This window comes from Lepidochelys kempii, chromosome 2 (assembly GCF_965140285.1).
Source record: "Lepidochelys kempii isolate rLepKem1 chromosome 2, rLepKem1.hap1, whole genome shotgun sequence".
In the NCBI taxonomy this organism is placed as follows: domain Eukaryota; kingdom Metazoa; phylum Chordata; order Testudines; family Cheloniidae; genus Lepidochelys; species Lepidochelys kempii.
This window is the reverse complement of record NC_136381.1, coordinates 245,822,242-245,834,727: the sequence shown is the minus strand read 5'-3', so window position 1 is coordinate 245,834,727 and position 12,486 is coordinate 245,822,242. Positions and strand designations below refer to the sequence as shown.

General features: G+C 39.5%; 1 protein-coding gene across 6 annotated transcripts in view; it reads left to right on the top strand.

Moving 5' to 3' along the window:
- The window catches only part of PFKP (phosphofructokinase, platelet), an 85,121-nt gene that overhangs the window by 64,669 nt on the left and 7,966 nt on the right, over nt 1–12,486 (top strand). For 4 of the 6 annotated variants that reach the window (XM_073334465.2, XM_073334467.2, XM_073334469.2 and 1 more), the window contains one exon: nt 7,786–7,938. The exons of the other annotated variants lie outside the window; for them this stretch is intronic. In XM_073334465.2, the coding sequence (XP_073190566.1) occupies nt 7,786–7,938 (153 nt within the window). The remainder of the gene's footprint in view (nt 1–7,785; nt 7,939–12,486) is intronic. 6 annotated transcript variants of the gene reach the window in all.

Sequence of the window (12,486 nt, the reverse complement as noted above, 5' to 3'; positions counted from 1 at the left end):
TCAGCTCCAAAGTCACTTAGGCTAGGTCTGTACTGGAGTAAAACACCTGCGTCTGGCCCACGTCACTGACTTGGGTTCAAGAGGCTCTGCCTGGGAGGCTGTAAAATAAACATTCAGGCTGGAGCCTGAGCCCGGACATCTACATGGCAATTTTAGAGCACCACAGCCTGAGCCCCGCAAGCCCAAGTCAGCTGATATGGGCCAGCTGTGGGTGTGTTATTGCAGTGTGCACATACCCTTAGGTACTTTTGAATATTTTAGTCCTTATCTGACATTTTTGAGAGATTTGAAGGATTTCTCAAGTTTCTTAATTCCAAGAACATTAACATAATTTTTTTCTATATACTTAACTTACATGTATATAAAGTAGTCAACTTTTCATTTTATTTACTTTTAGCAAAATTAGACCCTCATGCATTATTAGATGTTCATTTTCCCTTATAATATTGCCCTTGTCAAGACTGTAAACAACTGATAAAAATTTAGTTCTAAATTGTTCTTTACACATGGTCCACGTTATATCTAAGTTGGCCTTGTTTCCAGTTCTGGTAAATAAAATTCTCCATTCCAAAAAGATTGACAGCAAATCAAGGTAAGTAAAATAATGCTGTAATGCATGATGCCTGCTTTTCTTCTCATCATAGGCTTTCTGCATTTATCTAACTGTCATCTTTATAGACCTTGTAGACAATTTCACACAGAGCAGGACACACAGCAATATTTTGCAATACACTGGGTTTAGATTTCAGGTAACCTCATTAGAGAGCAGTCAGAGAGTATTCCCATGTTGTTAATATAATAGTTTTATCTATTTTGAAGCTGATACATTTTACTGATAAAAGGCTAGAATTTTGTCCAATTCTTGTGTTTTATTTCTTCCTAGATTTTCTTTTGAGATGTATATAAAATGTAATGGTTCAGGAAGCCATAGATTCATTTCAGCTGTGAAGAGAACTAACCTTTCATTTTAAAAAAGTCTTTTGTTTAAGAAAAATAGAAGGACTTCTTTTCTTTTACAAAAGTTTGTAAGCTGTGTAAGCCTTCTGCCCTCTGAGCATCTGAACTGAAGTTATGGTGGGCCACTCAGAGAATTGGTAAAGGTACATAGATCAGTGGTGGGCAACCTGCGGCCCATGGGCCTCACAGGCTGGTCAAGGTAATCCGCTGGCGGGCTGCGAGATAGCGTGTACATTGACCGTCTGCAGGTCCGGCTGCCCGCAGCGCCCACTGGCTGGGAATGGCGAACTGCGGACACTGGGAGCTGCGGGTAGCTGTGCCTGCAGACGGTCAATGTAAACACTGTCTCGTGGCCTGGCAGCGGATTACCCTGATGGGTTGGGTGCGACCTGGGGGCCGCAGGTTGCCCACCACTGACATAGATCCTTTCACTTTATGGTCATCCAAATCATACTGAGTAGTGACATCACCTTCATTGCCAGTTGGCTTGTTAAATATGAATAGGCGGTCTCCTTCTAGTTCATACGAGTGAATAATGAACTCCTCCAACAGGTGATTTCCTCTAGCACAGTATTGAAGCACATTAGTAGTGAAGTTAATGGTCCTTGTACTCCTGCTGAAGTGAAATGCTTAAGTGACCTGAAACTTAGTTGTAGGGATTCAAAGCAACTGTTTTATTGCTACTCTTCTCACTTAAATGTCAATCTTTGTGAATTTTCTCAGTTTGCAATAAGGTAAGTATGTGGTCTACGAGTGGGTAATGAGGCCTCTAGGATGTGTATAGGCAGGTTTCTGAGATCCTGAAAAAGTTTAGTGTGGCTAGTTACATCAGCTGTTAGTGCTTACATGCCTGAGTACTTTTCAGACATTCTAACACAATCTTAAATGCCATTATAGGGTACTGACTTCCTATCTGATGAGCTTTTTTTCCATAATCAGATAAATTGTCCTCTGTACATACTACAAGTATAATTTTTGGTTAGTTATTGCAGTGTATGCCTTGTGTTGCCCAAGAAATGTTTGTATATAAAATATGTTCAAGGATGATACTTATTGTCATGAAGCCTGTAAGGAAAAAGTAAAATATCTGTCCTAACCACAACTAAATCATGAAGTAATCAAACTCCAAAATTAAATCATGGGTAGTTCAGGGTATTTCTCTCCAGGCAGACAACTGCAAATCATCCAGTGGTGCTTTGGCATCTTTTAAAGTAATTGGTTATTTCCCATTCACTGGAATCAGGAAAAGTATTATAGAATTAATAGGTAGCAACTAATATACATATAAAAATTCTGAATTAGGGAGGGTTCATGAGAGCACTGAATGGAAGATGAACTATCAACAAATAGGACTCCCTGTCCTGAAGAATTTACAACCTAAAGAAAAGAATGGTTAGGTTCTAGTAAAGGGCCTGTGCACTCCTTAGCCATGGGACCTAAATTGTGTGGCAAGGTTCTTGGGTTCTGAGGCTCTTTAGCACAGGACCCTGGAAATTCTGTGACAGTTTCACTTGCATTTTAGAATGCAGGGTTTTTATCATTCGCATATTTAAAAAGAGAATCTTATGCCCAGTACAGTTTGTCCTGTGTTGTTTGTTTTGATGTTAAATTGAATTAATTTTATGCTGTCCCTACATTTCATTTTTGATATGCCGAAGATTTTTGTAGTGACGTTGTATAACTGCATTGCAGAGATAATCTGCGGCAAACTTGTGGAGGTTTGTTTGTTGACTAGGTAGCATTTGGCACTTTTGGCACCTAGCTGGGCATAGGAGACATTTGAGGATTGTGGGATAAGCATGCTAGCTGGTAGTTATTGCTAAAAAAGAAAAATAATCAGTTAGATTGTTAACATAGTGATTATATTTAAATTAAAATGTTTACAGTGTTAACGATCCATGAAAGTGAATGAGACAGCCCTTTCAAGGCTGTTGTTTCAGGCTGTCTGCAAACTCAGGAACACAGCACTCAGGAAGTATGTGCTGGTCAGTGTTTTCAAATTGTTTTCTTTATAACACTAAAGGCTAGATTTTTAAATGAAAGCTTGGATTCCGCAGCACAAATCTCTAGCCAGGGGAGGATTTCAGAGAAAATTCTGCAGCATGATTTTACAGAAGGCAGGGAGCTTTGCATTTGATTGAACAGAGTGAAACTAATTTACAGCCCCCTTCATACCTAACAGAGCGTGGTAAGAGGATGGGGAAAAATAATTGGAAACAATATAAACCATGATGGGCATTGAAGGGGTTAAGAGAGAGAAATATAGAGCTGAGCAGGAGACAGGAAGAAGTCTTGATTTCACGATATGTCTGCACAGCAAAAGCTGTGCACAGGCTAGCCTACCTGAGCTAGTTTGAGTCCAGCAAGCACAGGTAACAGTAGCAGTGAAGATAGCACAGTGCAGGCTTCAGAGTGGGCTGGTGAGCCAAGTTCGTACCCGGAATCTGTACCGTTCTTGAACTGCCCGTGCTGCACGCTCTTTGCTGCTGTGAAAACAACAAGGGGTCCGGGGGCATGGAGTGAAAATTACAGATGCATTATTATACTGACCAGGTATTTTCACTCCATGCATCTGAAGAAGCGGGTTTTTTACCCACGAAAGCTTATGCCCAAATAAATCTGTTAGTCTTTAAGGTGCCACCGGACTCCTTGTTGTTGTTTTTGTGGATACAGACTAACACGGCTACCCCCTGTTACTTTGCTGCTGTGGTTATCCACACTGGCCTGTGCACAGCTTTTGCTGCCGAGGATTACCCGTAGGGGATGTCAGAGTAAAATGGGAGGGAGAAGGAAAGATGCCAGCCATAGATGGAAAATGGAAAAACTGGAGAGGAGCAGCCTCGCACCAGCCATGTGTAAGGGAGGAGAGACAGCCTGTCAGGGAAACAGCAGAGGTAAGGGGGTGAATCATCTAACCGTGTTGGGGAAGGAACCAGAAACTGCAGCAAATGGGAGCTGGGTAGAGGAGGGGTGATGCTGAATTATTATATGTTCTTATATAGTATCTTTGGTCACATTTTATATTAAGGGTATATTTATAAAGGGTTGGAGCTGATTCATAGATGTTATAAGCATGTTACAGACATGAGCACTTAGTGTTCTAGGCTAGTGGTTATAAGCAACCTGTTAGATTGGAATACAATCTATAACAATTGATTAACCATTTATTAAACCATCTGTTAATTGTTTAACCCTCTATAGACTGTGTGAAATATACCCTTTGTATAAAGTTACTGTTTTGGTGGATTTGCAACAGTGATACTGGGTTGTTGCATGTCTTCATACAGTAGCAGTCCTGGGTTACCACACAGTATTCACCCATGTGTTTGCTAAAAACACTTGCATCAAATGAAATGACGCAGTATTTAATGCAAGTAAAGTGTATCTTTCATTCCAGACTAACTAAATGGTTGTGCCAATAATTGCTCCAAATCTCCCTCTAACTGTACCACTTCCCCAAAAGTCTTTGGCTAAAACGCTGCAGCTGTGCTCATCCGTGCTTTGCAGGTATCCAGCCTGCTTTGAGGCTTTATTAAACAAAACCAGTTCCCAAATCAGTATATCTTTTTCTGCTGTAAGGAAAAATTCGAAGAAGCCTGGCTGGGCTGGGCTGGGGTAGTGGCTGTTCTGTGAAGTTCCCCCATCAAGGCTTTCCAATGGCTGAGCTTGAAAGACAAATGCCAATCCCCTCTTTCCTGCCTGTGGCACTTCTCAGCACTGCAAAGATAACTGGGCAGCATTTTAATCCAGAAGTGACACTGGGATCAGTCAAATCCCAGTTTTAGCTTTAAGTGAAAGTTAAATTTCCAAAATACCCAGGGATGGAGTGTTGGAGATGAGATTTTCACTTCGGTCCCTTGCCACCACATCATACCTCCAAGCCACGTGAACCCTCCACATAGACTCCAATCCCCCGTCTTCCATCCTAGAAATGTCCCAGGTAGATCACCTCTTCCCTTCCCATTTCCTGCTTACAATCCACCACTACACAGACATCTGATGCATTTTAGTTGTGGGAGGCTGATTGGCCTGCAGAGCTCTCCTCTCATGTACCAATAGGGTGTTTTATACCTGCTCCCACCCCACTGTGCACCCTTTTCCTCGCTGGGAGAGCGAGACTAGTGAAAACAAAAAGAACTGCAGGATTTGGATTTCCTTTGGAGATTCATGAAATATGTGGGGATTTTTCACATTCTCTCTACACAATGGGTGTTCAGGATTACTGTATATTGAGGAAGAATTGGATTAGTGCACTTACTAAGTCAGAACAACTGCACATTCTACAGACGCTCCCTGGGTTATGCAAGACCTGACTTACGCAAATTCACACTTACGGAAAAAGTTCCATAAGCCAGAAATGAGTTGCAGAAATTTTTGCGTAACGCATGGGTATACATGTCTGACTCACGCAAAATTCAAGTTACGTAAGGCTTTCTGGAACAGAACAGTTGCGTATGTCGGGGGTCATCTGTATAGTCCTTTGCTACAGAGTACTAGGAACTCTGGAGCCTGTGAAAATACACAGACTACCTCATATGCTATATATTTACCTTCTGCCTATATGGGATTTGAAATCCCCAAAAGACCACTCAAAAAGCCTCTAAAATGTTCCTTCAAAATATATGGTCTTGTGCAAGATCCCTGCATTTTTATGCACAATTATCCAAATTGCACACATAAAAACAGGTGTCTCCTGATGTACATGCTTCTTGGAAAACATGGGCCATATTTTCATGATTTTTTCTTTCAGTGACAGAGGTGTGTCTTCACCTTCTAGGACAAACCAGTGGCTAAAGAAAGCAGCGTCCATAATAGTCGTACTTGTGGCACCTTAGAGACTAACCAATATATTTGAGCATAAGCTTTCGTGAGCTACAGCTCACTTCATCGGATGCATTCAGTGGAAAATACAGAAGATGTTTTTATACACACAAACCATGAAAAAATGGGTGATTATCACTACAAAAGGTTTTCTCTCCCCCCATCCCACTCTCCTGCTAGTAATAGCTTATATAAAGTGATCACTCTCCTTACAATGTGTATGATAATCAAGGTGGGCCATTTCCAGCACAAATCCAGGGTTTAACAAGAACGTCGGGGGGGGGGGTACGAAAAAACAAGGGGAAATAGGTTACCTTGCATAATGACTTAGCCACTCCCAGTCTCTATTCAAGCCTAAGTTAATTGTATCCAATTTGCAAACGAATTCCAATTCAGCAGTCTCTCGTTGGAGTCTGGACACCTACAAGATCTCTATCAAGCATTCTTACAACTACAATACCCACCTGCAGAAGTGAAGAAACAGATTGATAGAGCCAGAAGAGTTCCCAGAAGTCACGTACTCCAGGACAGGCCCAACAAAGAAAATAACAGAACGCCACTAGCCATCACTTTCAGCCCCCAACTAAAACCCCTCCAACGCATGATCAAGGATCTACAACCTATCCTGAAGGATGACCCAACACTCTCACAAATCTTGGGAGACAGGCCAGTCCTTGCCTACAGACAGCCCCGTAACCTGAAGCGAATACTCACCAGCAACCACATATCACACAACAAAAATACTCACCCAGGAACCTATCCTTGCAACAAAGCCCGTTGCCAACTGTGCCCACATAGCTATTCAGGGGACACCATCACAGGGCCTAATCACATCAGCCACACTATCAGAGGCTCGTTCACCTGCACATCTACCAATGTGATATATGCCATCATGTGCCAGCAATGCCCCTCTGCCATTTACATTGGTCAAACTGGACAGTCTCTATGTAAAAGAATAAATGGTCACAAATCAGATGTCAAGAATTATAACATTCATAAACCAGTCGGAGAACACTTCAATCTCTCTGGTCACGCGATTACAGACATGAAAGTTGTGATATTACAACAGAAAAACTTCAAATCCAGACTCCAACGAGAGACTGCTGAATTGGAATTCGTTTGCAAATTGGATACAATTAACTTAGGCTTGAATAGAGACTGGGAGTGGCTAAGTCATTATGCAAGGTAACCTATTTCCCCTTGTTTTTTCCTACCCCTCCCCCGACGTTCTTGTTAAACCCTGGATTTGTGCTGGAAATGGCCCACCTTGATTATCATACACATTGTAAGGAGAATGATCCCTTTACATAAGCTATTACCAGCAGGAGAGTGGGATGGGGGGAGAGAAAACCTTTTGTAGTGATAATCACCCATTTTTTCATGGTTTGTGTGTATAAAAACATCATCTGTATTTTCCACTGAATGCATCCGATGAAGTGAGCTGTAGCTCACAAAAGCTTATGCTCAAATAAATTGGTTAGTCTCTAAGGTGCCACAAGTACTCCTTTTCTTTTTGCGAATACAGACTAACACGGCTGTTACTCTGAAACCTGTCATAATAGTAGTGTATCCAGAAGCATTTTCTTCTGAGTGTAGATGTTTTCCTAGTTACCTTTCCTTAAACTATTTAGTATGTAGAATAGTGTTTGTTCATTTAACTTATTTTGAGGTGACTTATTTCTAGTACACTCATGCTGCCTACCTTTCTGCTTAGCTACTTCAGTCTCTGCGCTATCCACATTTCATTTTCAGTCTGTATTAACTCACATTAACTTCCTTCTGCGCTTTCTTCAGAAGAGCATTGTGCCAATGCGACCCAAGTGCACTGTTGTGGTATTTAGAGGAAACTTTTTTTTTGTCCCTCCTTAATATCACCAATTTTATTTTGTTGTGCCAATGGAAAGCCAACCCTCCCATCACACGCAAGGAGCCACTAGCTGAATGCATAATAATTTGCTATCCATATGCAAGTGTGTTTTGCTAATAATACTTGTACCGCTGCTTCAGGCCTATGAAAGTTGTCTGCAATTAGCTGAAGCACGTGCTCGCTTTGAGGAGTTTTGCATTCCTATCTGTGTGTTGCCAGCTACTATTAGCAACAATGTGCCAGGCACCGACTTTAGCATTGGTGCTGACACTGCCCTGAATGCTATTGTGGAGGTAAGACTGCATATCCTTTGAAAATTAAATTGTACAATGTCTGTCTTTGTTGTGATACTAACAATACCTTGAAACATTTAGTTTGCTAAAATATTCTAGTTTAAAACATTAAGCTCCTGTGATCAGAAAGTAATCAACATTTTCCAGATTGATTGAAGCTTAATCTAATTAAAATTCTATCAATTATGTTGGCTAATATTTAGCTTGTGTTTTGGTGTTTTAGATAGTGGCTTTAGGGTAACTAGTCAATGCATTCTTAGAACCTTTGTATGTTTGCAATAAGAATAAGGTACATAAAATTTTTTGTTGTTTAAAATAATTTGCATGGGACTACTTTACTATACTTAACTGAAAGAATAAAAACCCATGCACCTTAAAAAAAGTAAATGACCCAAGGAATGGACCAATGACGGAATAAGATCTGAGTTCAGCAAACCACATAAGTCTAGGCTTAAAGCATGAAGCACTCCACTGGGACTAGTCATATGATAAATGTTAAGCAAATGCTTAAGTGCTGTGCTGATTTGACGCCTAATGACTGCAACACGTAAAGTATTGTATAACAAGAAAGTAAATTTTACGAGTTGGATACATCAGAGCTTGGCTTACAGGGGTATCACTTCCTTTTATCGTCAAACAGCATTGAGATACTACTTCTGATTACTATTGTGCATGCTTCCATTTAAATTGCCAACAGTTTGATTTCAAATGGGCTGTATGACCAGAATAATGCACTTTGCACATTATGGGCCTGCTCCAGCTCCCCTTAGTTGCCTGTAATCCTTGTTCTTATTTGATAAAACACGTGTGCTCTGCCATTAGACAATGTGCAGAATCCTCGGATTCTCCAATTCTGGCTCCTCAATCGAACATTTTTAGTGTGTCCTTTGGTGTCTGAAGATTTTGTCATTAATTTCAATTAGATCAGGATTTGTCCCTTAGTCCTTGATTACCGTGGCATTCCCCCTAGTCTCCCCTTGTTGTGTTGGCACCATAACAGCTCCACTGGTGGTGGCAGCACTAGCAGAATCTGACTCTGCGTACAGCAGGTAACATGGCTGACATCAGTGGGGCCAGAGTCTTCAATAGCGATTCACCTGGCAAAGACTGAAAACGTGAGAAGTACCAACAACAAAAGTTATAAATGGTAGATGGCCACAGACAAGGTAGAAAATACCGACAGTTGTTGCTTGTATCCCACTGCCTTTTATTGTAGGCCATGCAGCTTTCAGTAATGCTTCCTCCGTGTTATTGCTCTGAGTAAAAACTAAATGAGGAGAATTTTGCCCAGGCTTGCACACATGCAATCCTCTTGAGTTCTGTAGGTTTGCACCGTTGTCTTGGAGCCAGCGTCTTTGGTTGAGATTGACAGTAGTGTACTGTTGCTCTTTGCTTCTTCTTTGAATATCCGAATTCTTAGGAGAGACAGTGTGCTTCACTCTCTGGTAAAAGATTATCAGAATTTGACTCCTAAGTTCTAATTCTGCTTCCGACACTGACATTGTATGTGCCATTGGGCAAGTCACTTACCCTCTCTGAGTCTGTCCCCCTCAGCAATAAACGAGGAATAGTAATATCCTTGTAAAACACTTTGCGAGATCCTCAGCTGACGGTTTATGCAAGCTGAGGATCTGCCTCTCTGAAAATATCAGATAAGCATTAGTAACTAGAATGCTATGATAATGTAATTCATAGAAGTGCTTCTTCCCTAAATAATGTCCTATATACCAAGGGAGAACTCAGTCCTGAAAATGCTTATGCTTATCAGTAACTACTTTTACTCACAAGTACAGTTATTAATGTACTTGCAGACTCAGGACCTTTGTATGTTGGAAGAAGTGCTGTAATAGGAAAGTAGGAGGAATAAAACCTTTCCCCAGCTTCCCAGATGCATGTGCGATCATGCAGTTAAAAGAGCAGCTTAAGCAAACAGATATTGTTATTCTTTACTTCATATTCTTCAAAAGCTTCATGACGGAATTTTAACTCCTCAGTGCTGGTGGTTATGATGTATTCATCACAGCCAGCAGAAATTGTTCTGTGAAACACTGACTCTGGTGTGAAAGGATTAAAAATAGAGCTGTTGAATAATCACAGTTAAGTCATGCGATTAACTCAAAAAAAGTTTTTTTTTTAATTTTTTTCGTGATTAATTGCAGTTTTAATAACACTGTTAAACAATAAAATACCAATTGAAATTTATTAAATATTTTGGATGTTTTCTACATTTTCATATATATTATATTCTGTGTTGTAATTAAAATCAAAGTGTTTATTATTTTTAGTTACAAATATTTGCACTGTAAAAATGATAAACAAAAGAAATGGTATTTTTCAGTTCACCTCATACAAGTACTGTAGTGCAATCTCTTAGTTGTAAAAGTGCAACTTACAAATGTAGATTTTTTTTGTTTGTTACACAACTGCACTCAAAACAATGTAAACTTCAGAGCCTGCAAGTCCACTCAGTCCTACTGCTTGTTCAGCCAGTCGCTCAGACAAACAAGTTTACAAACAAGTTTACATTTGCAGGAGATAATGCTGCCCTCTTATTAACAATGTGAGAAAGTGAGAACAGGCATTTGCATGAATAGCAGGCCCTTTTGAGGTATCTCAAGTTTGGCAGCCAAGTCATTTTTGGACAGCCTGGCCTATATGTTTACTTCCCCAGCACCTAAAAGCCAGGATTTCCTTAGTGATGTCATCATGTATACACTTACTCTCCATGAGATCCCAAGCATTGTTTCCAGAGAGTTAGAATTGGTGTGATCATAAGCCAGCCATTCGTGAAAGCAGCAGGGGTTGCTACAAGTATGCTGTTGTATATTGCATATTGGGAGCTTACACTGATCTGTACTCAGTGAGGAAAAGACTGGAGAACATAGTATGGGCACAGTGTAAGAACCAAGATAGCTAGAAAGGGTTTACCATTGTAAGTAACTGATCAAGTGCATGATCTGAACTAATATGTGATGAGTTTTGTTCTGGAGCCGCTTCTTGTTTTTTAAAAGAATATGGGATAGCATGTTTAGATCAATCTATTTGATCATTTGTGGATATATATGTGTTATAGCTCTGGTAGTTGAACTAAAGTAAATATATATAAATATATATATATTATATTTTATATATAATATAGTTATTCGTGCTTTAAATGCTGTCATTCATGATAATGTTAAATGCTTATGACTTTTTAATTTTTTAGGCTTTTTTTTTTTTTTCCCATTTACCAGTTTAAACTTTATTTGTTTTGTGCTCTGGTAAGTAGGTATTTAATGCAAATATCAGGCTCAGAAACTGTCTTTATATGTCAAAAAATAAATGATGTTAAGGCTGTATGTGGAAAAATTAATCCACAAGCAGAATGGAAGAACATCAAATGTAGAACTGCATCTGTAGTTACTCATTCAAAAACTCAGGTCTGAGGGGTATTTTTATGTTTCCTTCTAAATACGTTGTTAATAAAGGGCAAGAACTTCATGATCTTGAATTTGCTAGATCCTTGCACTCATCTGGCTTCCTCTTAATTCAGCTGGACCCACAAACCATATTTGCAAAATTCTGTTTGCCCTCAAGGAAAGGTTTTTAATGAGCAATTAATATCTCTTCCTCCCTCCCCATTATCTTCATACTAGTAGTGACTGAATATGTAATAATTTTAAGACAGTTTTGCAAGACAGCTCTGTGCATATGTGGCTTTCACAAGAAGTGAAAATAATTACCAAAATTTGAATATCATTTGGTATATTCTTGAATATCATTTGAGTTTAGGGATGCTTGACAATCATTTTTCAAATACTCTTAGACTAGATCTCATGCTATTTTGGGGTTTTCTCTTTAGTCCTCCGATCAGAGCTGTCATCTTTGTGAAATTTATTTTTAGGGAGGCTTGTTTAAGCTACTCACAGGCAGTGCTGATAGAAGTTACTGTAAATCATCATCTCCTATGCTTCATGTAAGCCAACAGATTTCCTCATAGTGAGCAACATTTCCTACCCATTTGTAGATAAGATGTGGTTTGAGATTAGTTTCCCATAATCAGTATGTGTTTATGGAAATGAAGTAGGAGAAATTGGCTCTGTTGCTGCCAAGTCATGGAAATTTGCATGAATAGCCCTCTGGGTAAGCAAACCGTGGATCAGTAGAAACCTAGGACTTCAGCCTCGTAAATTCAAATTGTAAAGACAACTTCTTAGGAAACTTAAAACTCCTCAGTATCAAAAGTGATTTCTTCAGTCATGTGCACAGTGAAAGTAGAGACTGACTAAATTTGGTTATATGCCAGATCAGAAAGCAAACTCCATTTTTATATCTCTATAAAACTCCAGTATAACTACTCCAAAGATTTAAGAATAAGAATGTGCTGTGAGATTAGTTTCTCCTTTAACATTTTCAAAAAGCAGCCAGATGGAAGGATAACACAAGCAAACGTGACATTATCAAGACACCTGATTTTGAATATAGAGGTGACCTGGAAGAAATATTTTCCTCCAGAATTAACAATTGACATGAGAGTGTGTGTGTGTGTGTATATATATATATATATGT